The sequence below is a fragment of the Dromiciops gliroides genome, chromosome 2 (genome assembly GCF_019393635.1).
Source record: "Dromiciops gliroides isolate mDroGli1 chromosome 2, mDroGli1.pri, whole genome shotgun sequence".
Classification (NCBI taxonomy): Eukaryota; Metazoa; Chordata; class Mammalia; order Microbiotheria; family Microbiotheriidae; genus Dromiciops; species Dromiciops gliroides.
The window spans coordinates 439,165,336-439,190,726 of NC_057862.1; the positions used below are offsets into that span (position 1 = coordinate 439,165,336).

General features: G+C 41.4%; 1 protein-coding gene across 15 annotated transcripts in view; it reads left to right on the forward strand.

The window, feature by feature from the left end:
- The window catches only part of KCNQ2 (potassium voltage-gated channel subfamily Q member 2), a 154,922-nt gene that overhangs the window by 92,849 nt on the left and 36,682 nt on the right, over positions 1 to 25,391 (forward strand). For 11 of the 15 annotated variants that reach the window (XM_043987784.1, XM_043987790.1, XM_043987785.1 and 8 more), the window contains exons 5-9: positions 3,394 to 3,519; positions 16,342 to 16,452; positions 18,150 to 18,245; positions 22,292 to 22,386; positions 24,992 to 25,021. In XM_043987784.1, the coding sequence (XP_043843719.1) occupies positions 3,394 to 3,519; positions 16,342 to 16,452; positions 18,150 to 18,245; positions 22,292 to 22,386; positions 24,992 to 25,021 (458 nt within the window). The remainder of the gene's footprint in view (positions 1 to 3,393; positions 3,520 to 16,341; positions 16,453 to 18,149; positions 18,246 to 22,291; positions 22,387 to 24,991; positions 25,022 to 25,391) is intronic. The other 4 variants (XM_043987787.1, XM_043987792.1, XM_043987798.1 and 1 more) reach the window with 1 other exon arrangement.

Here is a 25,391-nt window from a genome sequence, read left to right on the forward strand (position 1 = left end):
AGTATCCACAGCTCATTCGATGTTAATTTTTCCTGGAAAAGAAGGAACAGGGCAAACGTCATGTTTGTCACATTTAAATTATTTGTTGTGGCTGCTCTAAGTCACCTGGCTACAACCAGCAGCTCTTCTCATTTTGCCCCGATGTTAGACAGCTTTTCCATTGTGCCCAGTCTCCTGCCATCCAGGATCCTGAGGAAGGGATCCTGCTAGATAGAAGGTTGTCATGTCGTGTTGTCCAATTATCCTATCTCCAAGTCAAATTTCCTTTGCTCCTTCATTCACATTTCCTCAAATCACCCCCTCTACATCTGCCAGAGAATGGAGCATCATTGGTAAAATGCTCCAATAAGGTGTCCTCTCTTTCTTCCTCTAAGTCTTCATAATGTCATCAAACACTATAGGATTTTTTGCTGACTGTCAGCCCTGAATCTCTGAGAATGTTGGTGGCTGTCCTGTTTCCTGTGACTTTAAAGTAGACTCTTTAACCATTAGAGAGGGAACTGTGGCTGAGGTGGGATCTCTCTCTGTCTCTTTCTGTTTCTCTCTGTCTCTTCCTCTGTGTCTCCATGTGTGTCTTCCCCTCTCTTCATCTCTCTTTCTCTCTCTTCCCCTTTCTTTCTGTGTGCCTCTGTCTCTGTCTCCGTCTTTTTCTGTCTGTCTGTCTGTCTGTCTGTCTGTCTGTCTGTCTGTCTCTCTCTCTCTCTCATTTTTCTCTCTGTCTCTGTATTTCTCTTTGATAGGGGAGAGCTGTTGATGCCTTGAGAGTAATATGGTCAAGTGGAGTCAGTGTGATGGAATATCAGGAAGTTAGGACTGAGTGGGTATTAGGAGACTTGGTACTCTGCTATAATGACCTTGGACAAGTTGCTTCATTTTTCTGGTTCCCTGTTCCTTTATTCAGCAGATGAGAAGGATGGACTCTACCCCAGTTGTTTTGGTATTTTAGGATGATTACTTGATTCAATGGTTCTGGAGATCTTGTAGTACCACAGAATCTCAGACTGAGAAGAGAACTCAGAGCCCACTCAATCCAACCCATGAGAGTCTCCTTTGCTTGAAGACCTCCAGTGAAGGGGAACACCCTCCCATTCCGCTCTGGGGCAGCTGTAGTAGTTAGGAAGTTTTCCTTACATCAAGCCATAAACCTGACTCTTTGTAACTTCCCCTCCCCCATTACTTGTACTTCTACCTTTGGAGAAGAGTAAAACAAGTTCTTTCATACACCAGTCAGCTGGTCAGCTGGTAAACATTTATTAAGCTCCTTTGCTGTTCCCTGTACTAAGCACTGAGTATACAAAGAAACACCAGACAGTCCCTGCCCTCAAGCAGCTCACATTCTAAATCTTGAAGACAGCTATCATGTCTCCATGTCTTCTTGTTTCTCAAGTTAAACACCTCCAGTTCCTGCCTGATGATTGGAGACAGAGAACCTCAAACATATACTCCTTTATAACCAGCTGGGCCTCAGGACCAATCTCTACTTGGGGGTCAGTGACTTGCCCACGGTCACACAAGTAGGGCCAGAGTCAGTATGCAAACACAAGTTTCCTATTGGCTCCACATAAGATATACTTTTCATTGTACTACAATGTTTCTCTCTACTCAAGGTTTATAGTTTGGTGTATAACATATTATCTCTATGGCCAAACTGGAATTCTTACACATGATGCCATCTCCCACCTCCAAACCTTTGTACTGGCTCTCTTCCATATATGGAATATACTCTTTCCTCCCCTCTGTCTCATAGAATCCCAGGCTTCTTTGTAGACACAGATCACGTACCACCTTCTACATGAAGCTTTTCCTGGTACCTCCAACAGCAAGTGCCCTTTCTTCTTAAACTACCTTATAGTTAGTGATTTTTTAGATTTATTTGCATTTATCCCCTATATTTATTCTGCATATATTTATAGATGTATTTTTTGTACTCTAAGTAAGCTCCTTGGGAGTAGAAATTGTTTCATTCGTTGTATTTGTATGCTTACCACCTAAGCACAATACCTGGCATTGTAGGTGCTTGATAAATGCTTGATTTGGAGTTGTGAAAGGCTAGGGTCCTGGAGGTCTCTATAGCTCAGTGAATAACTGTGATTCTGTGGATGGATATGGTTATGTAACTTCTGCCTTAGTGGCTACTTATCTTTCATTTGTCCTTGGATGTGATTTTGAAACCTGAAACTTAAATAGATTTCTATCTGCAAGGTCATTTTAAACTGATATTTCATTAACTTCCCCCACGACCCTTCCCAAATTAAAATACATTAAAAGCAGTAATGGATCTTTGTTTAAAAAAAAGCCAAACAATTTCCCCTTCAATAATCTAATTACAATTTTATTCAATTTTATTTTTTCCATCCACTGTGCCACCTAGAGGCAGCTAGTTGGCACAGTGGATTGAGTGCTGGACTTGGAATCAGGAGGATCTCAGTTCCAATCCTGCCTCAGATACTATGATCTTGGGCAAGCTGCTTAACTAACTATTGTCGGACTCAGTTTCCTTTTCTTTAAAAAGAGAATAATGATAGCATCTACCTCACAGAATTATAAGAATAAGATGAGACAATATTTGTAAAGTGTGTTGTGAATCTTAAAGCACTATATAAACGCTATCATAATCAGGATTACCTTTCTGCAGGGTACATGTGGAAAAGGTGCCAATATTTCAGTTACAGGACTTGGCTTTGGTGCCTGGATCTCCCACTTACTACCTGAATGACCTTGAGCAAGTCACCTAAGCTCTGTGGGTCCTTCTTTCTCTTATCTGTAAAATGGAGGGATTGGACTACACAACCCTTCCAGGTATAGATCTGTGGTTATTTGATCCTAAGATAATTTTGAATCAGAATGTGAAAGCCCTCAACCATTTGAAACAAATCAGTGAAAAGTCATTTGGAAAAGGACAAGAATAGAAAAGCAGAGACCAATAGCTTGAATTTGTTCCAAAGCATGTGAATAGGAAAACCAGAAAGACTGGTTAATAGTGCCACAGTTCTTGCTGCATATTTAGATATTCCAGCAGGGTGTGGGAGGTGAAGTCCCAAGGGTCTCTCCTGCCTTTTCTTGGCAGGAAGCCAAGACCATTGTTAAAAGTCCCAGGGCTAGTCTGGCAGGTGTTCATCACAGCGTGCCCCTGGGAGTGAAGCTGCTTCTATTAGTCTATGCCAGACTGTGGAGGGCTATGAAAGGTGTCCTGTGGGCCAGCAAGCAATTGGATAACAGCTTCCCACGGGGTGTTCCCTGGCAGAACATACAGGATCGCATGGCAAAGGTTGTCTTTTCTGGTCTTCTCCCCAGATGGACTGTTTGAACTTCCTCATTAATTGGAAAGACTCAGCAAAATAGTTGTCATGTGATACCCAGGTTATAATTTGGTGCATTCTCTCTCTCTTGCAGGAGCTGGTCACTGCCTGGTATATCGGTTTCCTTTGCCTCATTCTGGCTTCCTTCTTGGTGTACTTGGCCGAGAAAGGAGAGAATGATCACTTCGACACCTATGCAGATGCACTCTGGTGGGGCCTGGTGAGTCAGTCAGTTTGTCCCCAGTGACTGCTTCTGAGGTGGCAGTTCAGAGAAGAGATGGCTTGTGTGTGTGTAATACATGACCCAGTGCTCTCGGCTCTCATACACTGACAAGGTTCAATCCCGGGGTCTACCCAGGGGGAGTGGAATGGTGCAGTGGAAAGAGCACTGGGTCTGGAGTCAAGAAGTCATGAGTTCAAATCCAACCTCAGACACTTACAAGTTGTGTGACCCTGGGCAAGTCACTTAATTTCCATCTGCCTCAGTTTCCTCAACTGTAAAATGGGAATAATAACAGTATCTAAGAGGATTTTTGTGAGGATCAAATGAGACAATATCTGTAAAGCACTTTGCACAGTGTCTGGCACAGAGTAGGTACTATGTAAATGTGAGTTAAATTTATTGTTATTATTGCCACTCCTCCCCAAATATCATCCTCTCTTTGGTTCATTATGACTGAACCCAGAGTTGTTATTTTCTATCCAGACCTGTGATTTCATTGGTGTGGGGAAACTCTTGATGGGAAAACTTCTTATACCAATGTAAGCCTGGTAGCTCTTTGGCTACTTAGAGTTATGAAGACTGAAAAGGTTAAGTGATTTGTCCAGGTGTCAAGATAAAGAAATGTGATGGATGAGATTTGGCAGATACTCAGGAGCCCACCTGAGTGGATTACTGGCTGATTTGACTGGATTACTAGTTGACTAGATTCTAAGCACATCTGCCTGGAATTTGAGAGTACTTAAGAAAGCATGGTTCTCAGAAGCTAAAAAAACTTTGAACTTCTGGCCCAGTCAACCAACCAACTTGAAGAACCTCCCATTTCTGGGAGGGGACAGGAAGGAGGAAGGAGAGCCTGCGCAGAGAGCTCTGTCTCGTCTGGTTCCTGACTTCACCATGGAGGAGGAGAGCAAGACTCCAGAGGACTTCGCAGGGAAATTGAGGAAAGATGGGATTGCCAGGCTGTAGGAATTCTGTTCTCAATCTTTCTCTTTCTATCTTTCAATAAACCCTTAAAAGCTCGTTTTATCAGTGATTTTAGTCAGTTTCCCCCAAAACTGGGGGAACAGATTAGGACCCACATTTAGAATTTTAAATTACACACAGGAGTTACTTAGTCAAGATGTGTCCAAATCAGGCCTTGAACCCATGTCTTCCTGACTGAGAAGCTGTCTATGACCTCATGCTGACAAAAATTTACTCTGAGAAAAGTCTCATCATGTTGCTTGTGTCTATACATTCACAGATAGGAATAAGAGATAGTTACATGCAATGTAACTATCCATCTACCTGGTACACAACAATTTTCTCACTGAAAATACAGACAATGCACAAGACCCCAACCCCACCAACCCTAACAGGAACCCTTAAATAAATGCAGAAAACACATCAAGGATTCACTGTAGCCTCAAAACAATCAGTATGCACCTCTTACTCTGGTGAGTCCATTGTGGATAGGCTTCCCATTCTCATAAAACCATTTTTGATTTAGATTTCTTCTGGAAGGGAAAAACACCTGGGGTCGTTAGACAGGCAAGCTCTCTTCCCACCAGACCCATGCCACGTGAATAACTCACTGCAGTAGTGGAATGTGAAGTCCGAGGCTCTAGCATTTCCAGTCTGTACCTTTTGTCCCTTGATTCTGTGTCACCCAGCCCTTGAGGATCATTTCCACGATAATCTTCTTTCTCCAATGTATGTGGTACCAAAGACATTCCCCTTCATTTAACAGATGATTTGATTCCTGAGACCTTGAACTTGGCATTGCCCTTCTGAAGCAACCTCTAAGGCTGGCATTGTTTAAACCCTACCCCCAGCCCCATATCTTGCTTGAAGGTTAGATTCTAGGATTGCACTGCCCATGAAATTCCCCTTCTCTTATGTACCAATTCTTCTGGATTCTGAGACTCAAACTTGAGACAGCAACTCTCAGGAACTTTTCCCATTTGACCATGTGGCTCCTCTCTTTATGGATGCTATATGCCCAAGTCATGCTGTTGCTTCCCTAGGGCTCAGGCCAGGAAATCAACATTGTACAGAACCCCTCTTCTTTCAGTCATGTGGATGAGCAAGTGCATGTGTTTATGGTTCATGGCTACTATGAAAAACTCTTTTGGAGGGATCACTCCCGAGTCCAACTCTGTTCTTAGCTGTTTTGTATTTTCAGAAGAAAGAGAAAAAGGCCCAAAGGGTTTTTATGGTTCATTTTATAGGCCAGATGAATGGGGCAGAAGTTGGAGATATGGGAGTGACTCCTTCCATGATAATCAGCCTCTTAAAAGTGTGAAGGAGTCTGTAACTGGATGCCTCTTTCATCTGTGGGCAGGCTAGAGAAGTCTCCCTGGGGATATCTCTTGGTTAGCCAGTGGCTATCATAGTGAAGAGCCATTTTGAAACATTCTTAAGTTCTTTTCAAGGCGTGTATAAGGAAAAAAGAAAAGCAAGGTTTTCTTTGGGGTTCATTTTGTTTTCTCTTGTTGCTTATGAGAGGTGCTGGCTGGGTTAGGCATATAAGGATATGAGCAAGAGAAGAAATAATGTAATTTGAACCTTTGATATTCTAGTGTTTTGCCTGACAGGAGAAATTGATTATGCTACTACTCAATACACATTTGATGACTGGTTGACCAATTACATATTCATTTTTTATTCTCATAAGAACTTTACATATATTCTAATACAGCTGGGTAGCTTGTGAAAAGATCGGCAGTGTACCATTTTAGAAAAGCAGCTAGAGGTATGTTACATAACCAAACTCCAGCCTATCTGCATCAGAGCTCTGCAAAGTTACTTCTGCACACTGTCAGGATCTTGGGACTACTGATTGCCAAGATCGATTGGGAATGCCTGAGAGAATAAAGAAGGTTTTATGTGTTTTCAAGTATATAGCTATTACTGACCTTACGACAGAGTTATTACTACCCAGTACCTTGATGTACTTGAACATCTAGGTGGTGCAGTGGATAGAGTGCTAGGCCTGGAGTCAAGGAAGATTCATCTTCATAAGTTCAAATCTGGCTCATACACTTACTATCTGTGTCACCCTGGGCAAGTCGCATAACCCTGTTTGCCTCAGTTTCCTCATCTGTAGAATAAGCTGGAGAAAGAAATGGCAAAATATTCCAGTATGTGTGCCAAGAAAACCCCAAATGGGGTCACAAAGAGTCAGATATGACTGAAAATGACTGAACAATTAACCTTGATGTTCTCTCACCTTAGACCTCAGATGCCTTACAGTCTAGCTGAATTCATAAAACTTTCAAGCCCACTCTCTCAGTTGAAGACCTTGCTTCATACTTTACTGAGAGAATAGAGGATCTCTGTTGAGAGATCTCTCTTTGCCCCCATTCTACATATCAAAACCATTGATATAATCACCCACTCTTTTCCTTACTCTGTTCTCTGAGGAAGAGGTGGCCCTCCTTGCTAAGGATCTTCTCCTCTGCTTTGACCCCTCATTCCATTTCCTCCCATATTGTCCAGCTGACTATCCCAGCCATTTCTCATTCTAATCTTTAATTTCTCCTTACATATTGTCTTTTCCCTTGCTGCCTTTGAACATTCTCAGGTCTCCTCCATCCTTAAATAACTCTTCACTTCATTCCACCATATGCTGCTAACTTTGGAAAGAGCAATTTCAATTGAGCGATGAGGTTGGAAGCTAGATTCAAGGCAATGAGCAGTGAGTGAGAGGAGAGGAAATGGAGACAATGCATATAGACAACTTGTTCTGGGAGTTTAGCTGTGATACATAGAAGTATCTATAGAATGGTTTGACATGAATACGTATTTATGTCTAATGATAGCCATCTTTAGGTTGGGGGATGGGGAAGAAAAAAAGCAAAAAAGAAAGTTACATGCTAACTTTATGATATATTCAAGAGGAATAGCAAGTAGTATATAACAGATTTACAGTTTCATGTATAATCCTCTTTCCCCCCTATTCTACTATGTTATGTAAATGCTTATTTTATTTCTTGAGTTCAAAATAAAATAAATAAAAATTTTTAAAAGAGAAAAGGCATATAGAGCAATAGCTTCAGGGGATGGCCGCGTCAAGTCCCGTGGCCTTTTTTCAGTCCTCATCCTTCTTTGTCTCTCTATCACGTTTGACATTTTTGACAACCCTTCCCTCCTAGATGCTCCTTCTCTGGGTTTTCATTATGCTACTCTCTCTTGGTTCTCCTCCTACCTCTCTGACCATTTCTCAGTCTTCTTTACTGGGTGATCATCCATGGCACGCCTCCCAACTGTGGCCTTCTTTTCTTTCTCTATACTCTTTAATTAGTTCACTTTTGGCAAATAAATTAATTTTCAGGGATCAATTATCTTTGTAGAGATGATATGCAGCATTAATCTTAATCATGAGCTATAGTCCTACCTTAACAACGATCTATTGCACATTTTAAATTGGCTGTCCCATAGGTATTTCAAACTTAATATGTCTGTAAGAGAACTCATTATCTTTTCCCCCCAAACCCACCCATCATCCTAACTTTCCTATTTCTGGGCAGGGCCACACCATTCTCCTTACTACCTGGGTCCAAAACCTCAGTGTCATCCTTAACTCTTACTCTCTTTTATCTTGCATTTCTGATTGGTTGCAGAATCTCCCCAATTCTACCTCTCAATCTGTCCCCTTCTTTTCAGTCATATGGCCACCACCCCCGTTCAGGCCCTCGTCCCCCTTTTACTGGACTATTTATTATTAGAGCTTCCTTATTGACCCACCCATGCGATGTACTGTGTATTCCGAAAACCCTAGTCTGACCAACTCACTTCACTGACTTCTGTTTACTCCAATGACTCTGACTTGCATCTAGGACCAAACACAAACTCTTTTGTTGGGCACAAAGCTTTCCACAACTAGCCTAGAGCCTACTTTCTAGGCTTATTACCCATTAATCCCCTATCGTGCATTCTATGCACCAGCCAAACTGGCCTACAGGCCGTCCCCCCAACTCCCTCCTCTGTACCATTGCAAGTCTATTTCCAAGCTTAGAATGCACTCTTTTCTCACCTCCTCCTTTTAGATCCTCCAGCTTCCTTCTCAGTTCTGCTTCACCTCCTACATGCTACCTTTGCCGATCCCCCTCCTAGCTGTTAGTCTCCCCTCCTCAAGTTACCTTGTATTTGCTTTGTGTGTGAACATATATGTGCACACATGTTTATATGTTGTTGTTTTACCCCTCTGCCACCCCTCCCAGTAGAATGCGAGATCTTTGAAGGCAGAGATTATTTCATTCTTTTGCAATTTTGCTCCCCAGCCCCCGACAAGCTTAATAAATGCATATTATTTGCTTGGGACACACAATAGAGGGGAATACAGCTCCAGACATATAGGAACAATCACCCAAGTAATCAGACGCCCCAGGGCTGCAGTTCTCAGTCACAAAGAGGTCTCACAGGTTATTGGGCCTCTTTCTTTCATACACACACACATATATGTATGTATATGCATATATGTATTTGTATATGTGTGTGTACACACACACGCATATATGTATATCTATATATCTCTATCTATCTATCTATCTATCTATCTATCTATCTATCTATCTATCTATCTATCTATCTATCTATAGAGAGAGAGCACAACCCCCACACCTAGGAGCCTGGCCCTCCCTGCTCCTATTGACAAGTAGCTTCAGAGTGGAAGAGAGGCAGGTGCTCTGTTGAGAGTGGCTGTCATTTTCCTGCCCTGCCAATCAACTGACTTAACCTCCTGTGTGATATACAAATAGTCTACAGTGTACCATGATTCTAGGAGAGGATTATTAGAGGAAGATAATAAATTTAGATCTGAAAAGTACCTTGGAGGCCATTTAGTCCAGCCTCTTATTTTACAAATGAGGATACTGAGGCTAAGTGACTTGCTAGAGGTAGTAAGTACATGATGGAGCTGGAATTTGGAGTCTCGACTCCAGTATAAAATGGACAGTGATGACTGCTCCTGACTCATCAGGGAATTGCTGTTGATGGTGTCTATGAGCAAGGCAATGACCAACCCATGTTACCTAGTAGCATCAAACTCAATTGGAAACAGATTCCTGTAGGCTTCACATTGGCTTAGAAAACCACAAATTAGCATTATCTATGTTGCATTGTGTTTTTATTTATTTTGATAAACATTTCCAAATTACATATTAATCTGGTTACTTGGTCACTGGGAGTTTTTCTGGCTACTTTTAACCTATGGACTTGGAGTTTGATACCTCTTAGACTCATAATTGTTAAAAGAGCTGGTCAGGGGAAGTAGGCTTAGGACCACATGGCAGCTGAGTTCAAACAAACCTTTCTAGGTTAGTGAGGTCAAGCCCAGGGACTGAAAGCACAGTAGTCCATATGGATGAAACTCACTTTTCCTAAAGGCAAAGAAAGAGCTTAAACTGATGAAGAGTCTAGGTTCCAAAAGGTCCTGTGCGATCTGGAATAATTTGTGTTGTATTTTTCATTCAGTTTTCCTATTTGTTGTCTCATTCTTATATAACCTTATTGTCCTTTCAAGAACTCATTGGGTTGCTAATTATCCTCCCTCTAACAAGATTCTTTGCAATCTTTTCCAAGCATTGAGTACAAGGCGACCACTGTGTATGGGGTTTTCCCCCTCCCCCTCCCCCTCCTTCCCATTGAGGCTTTAAGCAGCTAATTAATTTGATTTTTCTTATAACTCCCCAGTCTCTAATGCAGAGCTACCATTTCCAAAATTTCTGCAGCCATTCTTCCCTTTTAGAAAGGAGGCTTGGGTAACCCAGTGTATCAGATTTGACATAAGGAAACATATTTGAAATTTAAGGAAGTATTTTGTCCACTTCTTCTACTGTTGGGATCATTAACCTCCATGTGTTTCTTGAAAGACAATTTGGCAGAGTGCTCAGCCTCCAGAATCATTAAGACCTGACATATGCTGGCTGTGTGACCCTGGCCAGGTCACTTAACCTTTAAGTTAACCTCAGTTTCCTAATTTGTAAAATAAGGGGACTGGACTCAATGGCCTCTAAGATTCCTTCTAATTTTAATTCTATGATCTTATAACAAATCACTTAACCTCTTAGTACCCTGGGAAACTCTCTGACACTAAGTTGCAGAGCAGGTACTGCTTTGCATAAGGAAAGGAGTTCCCTATACCAGTGAAATCACAGTTCCAGTACCAAAAGCAATTACAAGGCCTACTCCTATCCTAAAGTAGGGGACAGAGGACTCTTTGGAATATGGGGAAAGGATGGTACCCTTGATTGAAATGGGAGTGCTTGGGGCAGCTAGGTGGCGCAGTGGATAGAGCACTGGCCCTGGAATCAGGAGGGCCTGAGTTCAAATCCGGCCTCAGACACTCAACACTTACTAGCTGTGTGACCCTGGGCAAGTCATCTAACTCCAATTGTCTCACCAGAAAAAAAAAAAAAGGAAAAAAAAAGAAATGGGAATGCTCTCATCATTCCTGAATACTTGGTCCAAACAGGAAAAGTTTAAAAAAAATCCTGAGAAATGGAACTCATTGTCACCAATGGGCATCCATGGAGTGGTGATAGTGGTGGTCCTGGCAGGGAGTTGTGATAGAATGAGCAATGGACTCAGGAGTCAGGAGACCTCGATTCTTTGTTGTTGTTGTTATTGTTGTTGTTGTTGTGGTTTTGTTTTGTTTTGCGGGGCAATGCCCACAAAAACCCAAACTAAAACAAAACAAAAAAACCAGAATCATGCAATTAGTAAGTGTCAAGTGTCTGAGGTCAGGTTGAAATCAGGTCCTCCTGAATCCAGGGCCGGTGCTCTATCCACTGCGCCACCTAGCTGCCCCCAGGAGACCTGGATTCTAATCTAAACTCCGCCAGTGGATAGTTGTTCCTGGTCAATCATCTAAACTCTTTGCTCATTAGTTTTGCCATTTCTCAAATGGGAATATTAAAACCTATCCCATGGGGTTCATTGTAATTTTTTTTAGTTCATTGTAATTTTAATTGAATTCAGTAAACATTTATTGAGTACCCTCACTAAGCTGGATATGGGGAGGGGGTTCCCAAGATTTATTAGACGCATTTCTTGCCTTCAAGGAGTACATAGCCTAGTATAAATGATAAGGCATGGACAAGCCTAGTGACAATCTAAGGCAAGATATGATCAGTGGCATGGAAGGGGTATTGAACAAAGTCCTGAGAAACTTCAGAGGAGGAAGAGGTCACTTTGGGAAGGGATTGGTCAGAGAATGTTGTGATGCTCAAATAAGAGGCAATGTAGTGTCAGAGATGGCCTCTGACATTCCAGATCTCATTCTATAATCCTTGGAGATAATAGATTGTGAAAGGACTCCTTGGAGAAGTTAAAAGAGTTTATTATTGAACCCCAGTAGCTGTAGCTATTCAGTTGTTTGAAAAGCTGGAAAACTGAGGGAAAAAGTTGTTTTTTTGTGTGCTTTGTCTCAAATGCACCAAGAGCCTCTTACTCCTGTGAAAATCAGGAGAAAATTATATATATATATATATATATATATATATATATGTATATGTATATGTATATGTATATTTTCCTTCAAAATACAAATCACCTAAAATGGTTGCTTATTTTTGAATTTTACCACTTGAAGTTATAATTACGTAAAATCTGGTCATTGGTTCCACCCCAGTGGAAATATGCAATGCAGATTTGGATAATTCAGCCACTTCAGGAGAATTCAGTATTTGTACTTATCAGGACCTTAGCTATACTCATATTCAGGCTGGACTACTGGATTTTCTGCAGCAGCCCTATTTACTTTTAAATCTGTGAAGCCATTTTTTATGGAATAATTTTATATGAGATAGTTTGGTTTCAATGTGCCCACTGAACCCATTGGAAAACAGAGGCCTAGGGTTTCCTGATAATCGGCATAACTTGAAATCTTGTGTCCTAGATCTCCAGTTGTCATGATCTATATATCATTAGACTATACTGCCACCTTGTGTACAGATAGCAACTCATCCATAGAATAATCAAGTCCAAACTGGCATTCAAGGCTCTCCTCAATCTTGCCCCAACCTAATTTTCAGAAAATAATTGACCACTGTATTCTTGTGAATTTTTTTTGCCTCCATCAAATTGATGCCCTTCTTCATTCTTTGTATTTATCTAAGTCCTATTTCTTTAAAGTCTAAATTAAATCATGAAGTTTTTATGAAGCTTTCCCTGACTGCCCTTCTTCACTAGGATTTTTTTGCTCTTTTTTTTTTTTCTGGAGGAAATCGGAGGCTAAGTGACTTTCCTGGGGTCACATTGTTAGTAAGTGCCTGAGGCCTGATTTTGACTCAGGTCCTTCTGACTCCAGGGCCAGTGTTCTATCCACTTTGCTGCCCAGCTGCCCCAATGATCTTTTGTTCTTAAGAATTTCTGCAGCACTTATTGTTTGAACAATGTTAGCTCCTGTTATTTTGTATTGAAAGTTATTTTTATGTGTTTCCTCTGCCTCTTCAAATAAGCCACCCTGAGGGCAGGAACTATGTGTTACATCAAGAGAGAGCTTTAGTTCTGGGCCATGGGTTCCACTTGGAAGGCATCATCTATCTCCTCTTCTTTGCCTCTCAGATTCCTCATCATCTGTCCAAGCTTTCCTTACCTGAGCTCAGGTGCCTCCTCCCAATCAAAGTTTCCTTAATTTCCCTAGTTGTTAGTGATCTCTTCCTTCTCAAATAACCTCATCATATTTATTTATTTATTTATTTTTTAGATAGGCAATTGGGGTTAAGTGACTTGCCCAGGGTCACACAGCTAGTAAGTGTTAGGTGTCTGAGGCCGGATTTGAACTCAGGTACTCCTGACTCCAGGGCTGGTGCTCTATCCACTGCGCCACCTAGCTGCCCCACCTCATCATATTTAGCTGTGTCAGTGCAGCTATGTGATGCAGTGAATAAAGTTATGGACTTGGAAACAGGAAGAACTGGGTTCAAATCCTATCTTAGACACTGGAAAGTCACAACTTCTCTTGGCCTGAGTTTCCTTATCTATCTATCAAATGGAGATAATAATAGCACCTACTTCCTAGGCTTGTTGATCAAATGAGATAGCATATGTAAAGTACTTTGCAAACCTTAAAGCACTCTACAAGGTGAGAGATGTGAGAATGAAGTTTAGGAGAGAGGTTAGGGCTGGGTAAATAGAATTTAGAATCATCAGCACAGACAAAGCAGCCGATAATCACCAAGTGAAATAGTATAGAGGGAGAAGAGAAAAGGGCTCAGGACAGAGCCTCAGGGGACACCCATGGTTAGCATATATGAAGAGGACAAAGATCCAGCAAAGGAGACTGAGAAGGAATGGTCTGAATAGGTAGGAGGCTAGCCAAGAGAGAACAGTGTCCCAAAAACCTGGAGAGAAGAGAGTATCGAAGTGAAGAATGATTGAGAAATCAAATTGATTGACAGTGTCAGAGGCTGCAGAGGGATTAAGAAGGATGGGGGCTGAGAAAAGGCTCTTAGATCGGCCAATTAAAAGACCATTAGTAACTTTGTAAGGGGTCACTTTAGTTGGATGATGAGATCAGAGGCTAGACTGCAGAGAATTAAGTCGAGTGAGAGGAAAGGAAAGAGAGGCACCTATTGCAGGTTCCCCTCTCAAGTTTGGCCATGAAAGGGAAGAGATAATAAGATATTATTATTATTATTATTATTATTAATATAATAGTTATCAGGGATCGATGGGTGAAGTGACATTTTTTTTTTGAGGATTGAGGAAACACGGGCATGTTTGTAGGCAGGAGGGAAACAGCCATTAGGGAGAGACTGAAGATTAGCGAGTGTAGGATTGCTAGTGGGAGCGGTCTGCTAGCAAAGATAGAATGGGATGGGATGGAATCATTTATGCATATAGAGAGGTTTGCTTTGGAAAGAAGAAGGGCCACATCTTCCCGTGAGAAAAAGGTGCAGGAGAAGATTGTGGCAGCGCATCTAGGTGATGTGAGATGAGGAGACGAGGCAGCTCTACATGAATGGCCTCAATCCCCCCCCCCCATGAAATATAAGGCAAAGTTCTTTGCTAAGGGGGTGAAGGGAGTGGGAACTATGGGCCATTTGGGGAGGGATGAAAATGTGTAGAAAAACTGTGGTGAGTGAGTAGTAACAATAGCTAGCACCTATATAGCATTATAAGGATTGTAAAATATTATACCTCTGTTATCTCACTCAATAATCAGAACAACTCTGTAAGGCAAGTGCTGTTATTACCCCCATTTTATAGATGAGGAAATTGAGGCTGAGAGGTAAAGTGGCCCAGGGTGACACAGTTGGTGTCTAAAACAGAATTTGAACTCAGGTCTTCCTGACTCAGTGCTCTATCCACTGTCCTCTATCCAAAATTCAGTGTTCTATCCACTATGCCACCTGGCTGCCTATTAACCTGTGTACATGTACACACAGGTGTACATACATACACATACACAGAGATTCATCATATATAGACATAGCCTTAGCTGCAAATTCTTCAGATAAAAGAACCCAAACTTTATTTGAAAGTTGTAGTTGTTGTTACTGCCTCCCTGTTCTCTCAGGTGTGAAATGAGATGGATTCGTTTATAATTCATTTGCCTGATGGGCCATGTCAGGAAGATGGATGGTGCTTTCAGAAAACATCAAGTGTGATTGTTACAAGGGCTGGAAGAGAACACCAATGATGCTCATTGCATGACGGGGGACTCTGTAGCCTTTTTGAAGTCCTATCTTTCCTATATTATTGTTTGCCACAGTCTTTGGGAAAGTTGTGTGCGTGTATGTGCGTGTGTGTGTGCGTGCGTGTGCTCGCACGCATGTGTGTGTGTGTGTAAAATTTAAGTTCTATCCTGTGATGACATATAAATAACGTGAGTTCCTCTTTGTAATCTGAAAGTTTGATGTGCTTCCAATGAGACCTTGTCTGGGTGTTTTTTAAAAAATATGAAACAAAGGCAGAAATTTGTGTTGCTGAGAAATTATTTTTCCATTTTATTTTTAAAAATCTGAACTTAACAAACACCAAATGAATCTAACATTTCTATATATAATGTAGAATAGGCAGAGAGGATTGTATATGAAGCTGCAAATCTCTGGTATGTAGAGTTTGCTTTTTCATAATCTAAGACAATAAATTTAACATATAACTTTCAAAGCTGTCCTTCTTCTCTGGGATTCCTCCTGGTATCTTCCTTTTTGGGGAAGGGGAAAAGGAATAAGCATTTATACAGTGCTTATTATATGTCAGGAATTGTGCTAAATACTTTACAAAAATGATCTCATTTGATCCTCACAACAATTTTGTGAGGTAGGTGGTATTATTCCTCATTTTAGAATTGAGGGAACTAGGGGGCAGTTAGGTGGCACAGTGGATAAAGCACCAGCCCTGGATTCAGGAGGACCTGGGTTCAAATCCAGCCTTAGACACTTGACACTTACTAGCTGTGTGAGCCTGGGAAAGTCACTTAATCCTCATTGCCCTGCATTAAAAAAGTAGAATTGAGGGAACTGAGGCAAACAGAGGTTAAGTGACTTGCCCAGGGTCATACAGTTAGTAAGTGTCTGAGGCCAGATTCAAACTTAAGGTTTTCCAGACTCCAAGCCCAGTGCTCCGTATATGTCCTTTCATGGAAAAACAAAAAACCTTAGAGGACTGCTTATCTCACCTTGGGGTAGGAGGGACCCCTTTCTCCTATCCTTTCCATCTATTGAAAAAAGAAGAAGAAATTCCTTGTAATACATATGCATAGTCAAGCAAAACTAATTCCCACATTATTGATGTCAAAATGTGTGATTTGAAATCCTGGATGATCAAAGTTATTTGCTTTACAATCCTGAAAAAATGAGTTTGACTGCCTACTGCTTGTTGTTCCAGATTACTCTGACTACCATTGGGTATGGTGATAAGTATCCCCAGACCTGGAATGGACGACTATTGGCTGCTACTTTCACTCTCATTGGAGTCTCCTTCTTTGCTCTCCCTGCTGTAAGTCATTTGCCTTTGCAATAGGGGCATGTACACTGAACTCATCCCATAGGATGAGCCTCCATAGAGGCTAGTGGTAATGTCCACCTCAATCATTGCTTATGCCTTCACATTGGCTTTATGGGAGATATAGGACCTAGTTTCCATACCTTAGATAACAAGATCAGGAAGCTATAGTATTTGGTAGAGTGAAGCTTGGGTGATTGTGATTTATACTCCCATTAGCCACATTTCCCACCGTCCTGATGAGATGCAGAACCACCCTTAGATCTACCCCTGAACAATTACCTGTACTGTAATAAGTTTGATAAAATACCTTGACTCAAAAGGAGGTAGATTCATCAAAATTAGACTATCCATTTAGGAGAGGGCACCAGTCCTTCTCTGCTTCCTGACAAGGTTATAAAGATAGCCTTGGATTCTTAAAGGCTATTCCAGCACAGACCAAGTTCTGGAAAGTTCTACCGAACTGGAAAGGCTTTGAGAATAGACCTGATTATAAACTATGGATCTGTAATTTAAGGATCAGCCTGGTTATGGTTGCAGCGGCTTCTTTCTAGACTGGTTACCACACTTTTGCTGAGTTTAGTGGATAGGGCACAGGACTAAGATCCAGGAGGACCAGAATTCAAATGAAAATTCCTCAAGATACTAGCTGTGTAGCCCTGGACAAGTCACTTAATCTTTCTGTGACTCAGAGTCCTCATCCATAAAGGAAGGAGGTTGAACTTGGTATGTAAGGTCTTGTCTAGCTCTAAGTCTATGGTCTTATGAAGACTGTTAGAAACATCCCAGGTAGGAAATGTTGTATGCTTTGGTGGAGGCATGTCCAATCTTGATGAAATCATGAATCCTTGAAATAAGCACAAAGAATGTTTTTGGCCATTAAACCACATTTGAGCTCCTACCTAACCTGGTTTTCTGTGGAGGCTGGTGAGTGCCACCTTTATTTTTGGGGGGAGGAGGAACCTGTGGTTTCATCAGTATGGGGGAACTAAATGGAACAGAAACTCCCTTCATTGATACAGCATTGATACTGGTGAGTTGTCTGTAACTTACAGCCTTAAAGAGTTGCCTGGGAATATTAGGAGGCTAAGTAACTTGTGGTCACACAGATAATATGTGTCCTTGGTAGGATTTGAACCCAGGCCTTTATGACTCAAAGGCCAATCTCTATCCATTGAATCACATGGCCTTTTTAATAGGGATGTAGAGAGCTGGAAAGTTAGACTGAACTTTTGCATATCACTTTACAAGCCCAAAATTATCAGGATTTTTGTTGACAACATTAATTTTGAGCCATATTTGATCTAGTAATTCCCTATTATTTTAGAAGTTCTCTTCTCCCCCAATCTCTTGCTGTTCCTTTTACAAAATACACTATCAATGAGAACAGCTTGAATATTTTGGGGACAATCAAATGGATTGTCATTCAATTTCCAAATAGTGTAGTATCTTCTTTTCACATTTTGTATTAAGAAGCAGGAGCTGTCATTTTTGCACTCACAATGAATGCATTATGATATCAAGGAGTTCTGCTTGAAGGAATGAAGGTGGACAATTGGGGGAATTTTGGAGACTAAGATGCATGTTGAGTTAACAGGAAGGCAAAAAGCAGATGGGGAACTCAGACATAGGTCTAGAAATTCAAGAGACTCTCCTAACTTACCCCATGATGGGAAATCTCTGAATTTCAGGGAATTTTAGGTTCAGGGTTCGCTCTGAAGGTTCAAGAACAGCATCGCCAGAAGCACTTTGAGAAGAGACGAAATCCTGCAGCCGGCCTGATCCAGGTAATGCCAAAGTTCCTCTGAAATGCAGACCAGGTGCTTGGCCTGATCCCTATGAAGTTACAAATGGGAAACTTTGGTATGAATGAAAGGAGCAAAGAGATATGAGCTCTTTAAACTATCAGAAGCCTTAGGATGAGTTCCTTCTGGTAGGAGCATAGCAGGTGGGTAGTGTAGCATCAGAAGTGCTGGACATGGAATTAGGGAGACTTTGGTTGGGGTCCTACCTCAGACACTTATTTACTAGTTATATGATCCTGGACAAATTACTGTGTTTTCTCAGCTTTGGTTTCCTTATCTGTAATATGGGGCATATAGAACCTTTCTTAGAGGATTGTTGTGTGGATTAGATGAAATAACATATGGAAAGCACTTTGCAAGACTTAAGATGACATATAAATGCTGGACCTGTCATTTCCTCAGTGGAGGAAAGTTCCTGGTGAGTAAACTCCTACTGCTGTAGATTGACACCTTCTTGGCATTATTGTCTTGGAGAGTTGCCAGAGGTACAAAAGAGTTGAGTGTAAGTGACTTGCCCAGGATGCCATAGCCAGTCTATTTCAGAGATGGGACATAAACCCATTTCTTCTTGACTCCAAGGTTAGTTTGTTATTAGCTACCAAACATTATCTCTCCATTATGGTATTATTAATATAAATAGTAAGAGCTAACATTTATATAGCATTTTAAGGTTTGTAAAGTACCACATATTTATGTTGTTTCATTTGGTCTTCACAACAACCTCATGAGGAAGGGGTTATTGTTATTTCCATTTTTTAGATGCATAAACTAAGAGAGATTAAGTGACTTGTTATGCAGCTAATAAGCATCTAATACAGGATTTGAACACATACCTTCTCATCCCCAAGTCCAGTACTCCATCCACTGTAAAATATCATCTCCCTTTTTTGGATCAACTCTCTTAAAAGAAAGACATGGATTTCTCTGAGCCCCAGTAGGGGAAACTTTTCCCACCAGTAGATTTGGGATTAAGGTACCTTAGCCTGACAAAAAATGCATCCAAATATGATACTTTTAAATGAAATCAATATTCCCTAGTTTAGAAAGAGTCCATTGAATTATGTTTCAATTGGGTTTGAGCCTGGTTTCCAGAGAGAGAAAATGGAAGCATGTCATAGTCCATAATAGCCTTCATGTCTTAAAAACTTTTCAAGTTGTGTGCTTCTGCTTTGGAAGCCAGGATAAGCCAACCCTGCTCACTCCCAACTATCACCCTTCCCCTTTAAACATGACCTTACTACAAAGAACAGATTCTAGGTTAAGGTGGCCACTCCTCTCAGTACCCTAGGGACTGGTGTATCCTCCTGTTGCTCTAGTGCCCTGAGGCCAGCAGGAGTATGAACTATCTGGGAAGAGGTTGAAAGTTCACAAAGGCACCTGACTCAATGTCATGAATTACTTTTTGGTGGAGATGGGTAGGTGAAAGAAGGGCCCTTTATGAAAATTTCAGATAAAGGTAGGAGAGGATATGCTTTCTTATTTCTAATCTCCGCCCCCCCCCATGTGGGGGTTTAGAATTGTTTTGACATAATTCAAGGTGGGAATAGATTGGACTGAGGGTCTGGGGATGGGAGACCGATGATATTTTGGGGGAGTGTGTGGAATGTGCTAGACAGCGTAGGGGAATTGGAACTGACTTAAAATAAATGTATAAAAATCATCTCATGAATCCTGGCAGATGCCTTAAGTTGATCTGTGAAAATTCAGGCAGATTTAATCACTGCACAGTGCAAACAAAATCATAAAATGGGTTGTGTTTTGCTTGACTTGGTTTTGCACAAATGAGATGAAGTTTATGTAGACATTTTGCTGAAATCAGGGGCATTGGTAGTGTAGAAAGATGTCTACCCTAAGGAATCTTGAAAACTAGAAAAGGAAAGGTTGGCACATTATACTTACTACCTTTATCTAGAATGTTTTCCTCTTTCTCCTATGGTAGTAGCTGTCATAGATGAGACAAAATAAAGGAGCGTTTAAGTTGACCCTCATTTCCCCCAACAATTGGAGGGTGGTTTCTTAACTGAGTAAAATGCATTTAATTGAATTCAACGAGTCTGTCTGCTGAGTCCTGTTCTAGGCAGTAGGGTGGGAGATCTAGAGATGAAGGTAAGACATGGTCTCTGCCTTTGGGGAACTCAGTCTAATTGGAGAAATAAAACTTGTGCACACAAAATGGAAAATGGTACAAGGTACAGTATAACCAGGGACCCAAATATGGCATACAGTATGAATGCTAAGAGTGGTCAGAGGGGGCACATAGGTGGCGCAGTGGATAAAGCACTGGCCCTGGATTTAGGAGTACCTGAGTTCAAATCCAGCCTCAGACACTTGACACTTACTAGCTGTGTGACCCTACACAAGTCACTTAACCCCCATTGCCCCACCCAAAAAAGAAAAAAAAAAAGAGTGGTCAGAGAAGGAATGGGTCACTGTGGGCTGGAGTAGCCAGGGAAGGTTTCTTGGAGGAGGTAGGACTTGAGGCGATCCCTGATGGTGAGTAGGATTTGGGTAGGGACAAGATTTTTCTAGGTATGTGTAGAAGGAAAGGCTGGGCACGAGTCATTAATTACAATGAATTGATCAAGAAGTTGGCCCCCAGCCCTTTCCAGTCTTCTTACATTTTGCATTTTCCTCTCCTCCTCACCCCAGTGTGCTCTTTGATACAGTGACACTGGCCTTGTTGCTGTTCCTGAAATAAGACACTCCATTGCCAGAGTTTGGGCATTTTCAATGTCTCCCATGCATTAAATGCTTCTCTTCTCTTCTCTTTTCTGCCTCCTGGTTTCCCTGGCCTCTGTCAAGTTCCTGTAAAACCCCATCTTCTACAGGCAGCCTTTCCCAATCTCCCTTCATTTTAGTGCCTTCCCTCTGTTGATTATCTCCAATTTATTCTGTATATATGTACATATTATTTGCCTCCTTTACTCCATTAGCCTCTGAGCTTCTTGAGGGAAGGAACTATCTGTTGCCTTTCTTTGCATAGTGCTTTGCACACAGTAGGTGCTTAATAAGTTTTTATTGGCTGAGTGACTAACTGGTGTTGACAAGTCTCTCTTATTAGGATACTTGCAGTTAATAGAGAAAAAGCTATGTTATTTCTTTGGCTACATGCTAGGAGCTTGTCTTGGCCAGCACTGGACTTAAAGGAATGATAAAAATTGATGTTTATAGAAAACCTTAAGGTTTGTAAAACATCCATAATACATTATCTCATTTTATCCTCACAAGATTCTTGTGAGGGAGATTATACAAGTTCTTATACCATTTATAATTACACGGATTATACTATAATTATATCCATCTTAGAGGCGAGGACCCTGGGATCTTTCTCATGGTCACAGCTAATCAATCAGTTGGTCAACAATCATTTATTAAGTATTGTTTATTATTTATTTATTAAAGCATTTATTAAACAATCTGTGCCAGCCACTATGCTAAGCACCTGGAATAAAAAGAAAGACAAACCCAGTAGAGGAGCTCAAGTTTTAATGGGAGGGGGACAATATGCAAACAACTATATACATAAATACGAAGTGCATAAAGTAAAAATGAGAGATAATCTTAGAGGGGAAAGCACTGGGGGGAAGGTGAAGAAACAAGGAAAAAGGCTCTTGTAGAAGGTAGAATTTATGATGAGTCTTGAAGGAAGTCAGACGGGAAGAGGTGAGAAGGGCGAGCATTCCAGGTGAAATGGTATCGCCTGGGGAGTTTTGCGTTTGAGAAAGAAGACCAATGCTGCTGGATTCTAGGGTATGTAGAGTAAGTGCTGGAAGTGGGATTCAACCCTGCATTGTTTCTGATTTGAGATCCAATGCTCCATGACTCCTTGTTACTTCTCTATAAGGAGAGCTGGAAGGCATCCCTGGTTCTGCCATTAATTAATTAGCCGTGTGCCACTGGGCACGTCTCTTGAACTCTGCTTGTCTGTACAATGAAGACTAGATTGGACTTTCACATTCTCTGATTTACCATCTGTGATGTCCGACCTTTGACTGGCCTTTCTCGGTGTTTCATTCCCTTGGCCACAGTCTGCTTGGAGATTCTACGCCACCAACCTCTCTCGGACAGACCTCCACTCGACATGGCAATATTACGAGCGCACAGTCACCGTCCCCATGTACAGGTACCACCATTAAATCCTGTCCTTGTTGCCCTTCTGCCACAGGGAGCAAATATCCTGTGAGGCTTTTCACCCCCACACCATTGGGGCTATAGTCCTTAGACAGCCTCCCTGTGGTGTTGCATTGTTTTTCAATTCGTCCTTAACTCTGTTATTTTGTTTTTGTTTTTATTTTAATTTTCATTAAAAAGTGCCTATGTTTAAGATTCTCTGTGTAAGTTCCATGGTATTAATTTTGTTCTTTGCTTATATTGTCGCAGTTGTTTTCACCTTTATTTCTCTGCCCCCGTTTTCTTTTGTTGTTGTTTTCTTCACTGTTAGTTGCATTGTGTTGTGGGCTGCTTCGGCAGCATGAGAAGAAAGATCCCCCTCTCTCCCCAGAGAGCTGCCCCGGAATGGAGGTAATGTTCCTCAGCCTAGTCCATGTTGGTGCTGAATTGTGTTCTCTGCCACATGTGTGAACTATCCACTCTTGCCCTTTTGCCTCTTGACCCTTTTAATCCTCCTCTATCAAAAGGGGGTCTCTCTTTGCCCAATCTGGGTTTGTGGTGGGTGGGCCTCTATAGAGATGGACTGCCTTTAGAAACAGTCTTCTTCCTTTTCTTACTTCCTTGTCTTGGAGAGGGGAAGACCGCTAGGGTGTCTGAGGAGAGCTCCCTTGACTTTTACTTACAGGGATCAATGAGATCATCTGGTGGCATGGGATTCAGTCTATATATGCTTGGAGTCTAGCATGTACTCAGAAGGAATTTTGGATCCGAATGGGCCCTAGGCCAACGTTCTTGAATGGAGAACACAGATGTAGACTCCAGACAGACAGACACAAACACATATACACACCTTCCAGAAGAAGATTGTTGAGAGCAGAAAGAGGAAGAAAAAAGAGAAAAGAAATTTAACAATACCTCTGAATTTTGAATTATTAGGCCCAACAATACTAGCAGGCCATGTAGTTGAACTCTCTGGAAAATTACCAGGAACTATATCTCTCTCATCTATGCTGGTCCCATTTTGTAACTGGAACAGGGAGCAACACTAGTGTCAGAGAGGGTCCTGTTTCTTTGGGGGAAGATGATGGTATTCCTTGAGGAATCCAAACAGTAGTTCTTAGTAGCCTCCATTCACCCTCCTGCCCCTAGGCTGCTTCGGAGCAATGCTCCATTTTGATTGGCTGCAGGGTTGGTATAGGCACATAATTACAATTTTTCTGCACCTAAACCCCAAACAACTGGTGAGTAAGTAGTTTAAAATAATCAAATGTATTCCTTGGATTAGCAAGAATTTCTCAAAACATCCTGCTGTCTCCCTGGGGTTTATTTCTGTGGCTTTTCACTGCTAGTTGAGCCTGAAAATAGGGTGTGTGCAAATATTTGTGGGGCTCCCCTAACTTCAGAGATTGTTGGTAAGATTCCTAGAAGCTCAGTTTCTACAAAGTACAGGCATGAATTTTGAAGTTTTACACCCAACAATACTAGCAGACCACCTCGCTGAGCATGAAAGAGAGGGGAGAAGAATGTATTAAAAGCATTTTCCATATCTCTTTTGACTTTTTTTTCCCATGGGGATTAGGAGTCCAGTGTCTAATATCAGGAGTGTAGCTCTTCTTTCATTGGGGGACAGGAACTCATCAGACACCAAGAACCCAGGCCCTTTGGGCTACAGTTTACTGCCTCCGGTTGTGTAGATGCCTATGTTTACCCCATGGACTAATTTTCTTTGTTCTGTTCTTTTCCCCCTCCCCACTTTCCCTGACTTTCTTCTTATTATTACGTTCTCTCTCCCTCTCCCTCCCTTTCTCTCTTTTTCTTCCTTCCTTTCTTTTTTCTTTCCTTCCTTCCTTCTTTTTTCTTCCTTTCTGTCCTTCCTCTCTCTGTCTCTCCTCTCCCTCTCTTCCTTCCTTCCTTCCTTCCTTCCTTCCTTCCTTCCTTCCTTCCTTCCTTCCTTCCTTCCTTCCTTCCTTCCTTCCTTCCTTCCTTCCTTCCTTCCTTCCTCTCTTCCTTCCTTCCTCTCTTTCTCTTTCCTCCTTCCTTCCTTCTTTCCTTTCTTTTTTCCTTCCTTCCTTCCTTCCTTCCTTCCTTCCTTCCTTCCTTCCTTCCTTCCTTCCTTCCTTCCTTTCTTTCTTTCTTTCTTCCTTCCTTTCTTTTTTCTTTCCTTCCTTCCTTCTTTTTTCTTCCTTTCTGTCCTTCCTCTCTCTCTGTCTCTCTCCTCTCCCTCTCTTTCTTTCTTTCTTTCTTTCTTTCTTTCTTTCTTTCTTTCTTTCTTTCTTTCTTTCTTTCTTTCTTTCTTTCTTTCTTCCTTCCTTCCTTCCTTCCTTCCTTCCTTCCTTCCTTCCTTTCTTTCTTTCTTTCTTTCTTTCTTTCTTTCTTTCTTTCTTTCTTTCTTTCTTTCTTTCTTTCTTTCTTCCTTTCTTCCTTCCTTCTTTTATTCCTTCCTTCCTTCCTTCCTTCCTTCCTTCCTTCCTTCCTTCCTTTCTTTCTTTCTTTCTTTCTTTCTTTCTTTCTTTCTTTCTTTCTTTCTTTCTTTCTTTCTTTCTTTCTCTTTCTTTCTCTCTTTCTTTCTCTCTTTCTTTCTTTCTCTGTCTCTTTTGGTGTGAAAACACTTGAAAAAGCTCGCAAACACAAACTTACGGGGCCTCCAGGTATGAAGTGCATGTGAATCTGAAAGCTGTGTGTGGTGTTATTTCTTGTTCTTTGTTTGGGACTATAACAAGTTGAGGCTTTTGAAAAAACCCCAAAACAAACCACTGCAAAAAGGAGAGAGGGCCAACCCCCCACTAACAGCCTGCAGAGCTAATTCCATGCAGCTTCATAAACCCCTCCTTGTGGTTTGGCACAAGTGTTGGGAGAATTCACGGTGGAATGAAGGAAAATGCTGGTAATTGTGGTTTGTTCAGCCTCCATGGTAACAGCCACAGATTACACACACCTGAGACTGGATGTTCAAAGAATCTCCTCTTTCATATTTTCACATTTCTTTCTGCTACTTCCTGAACCATTGCTTATTCTTCG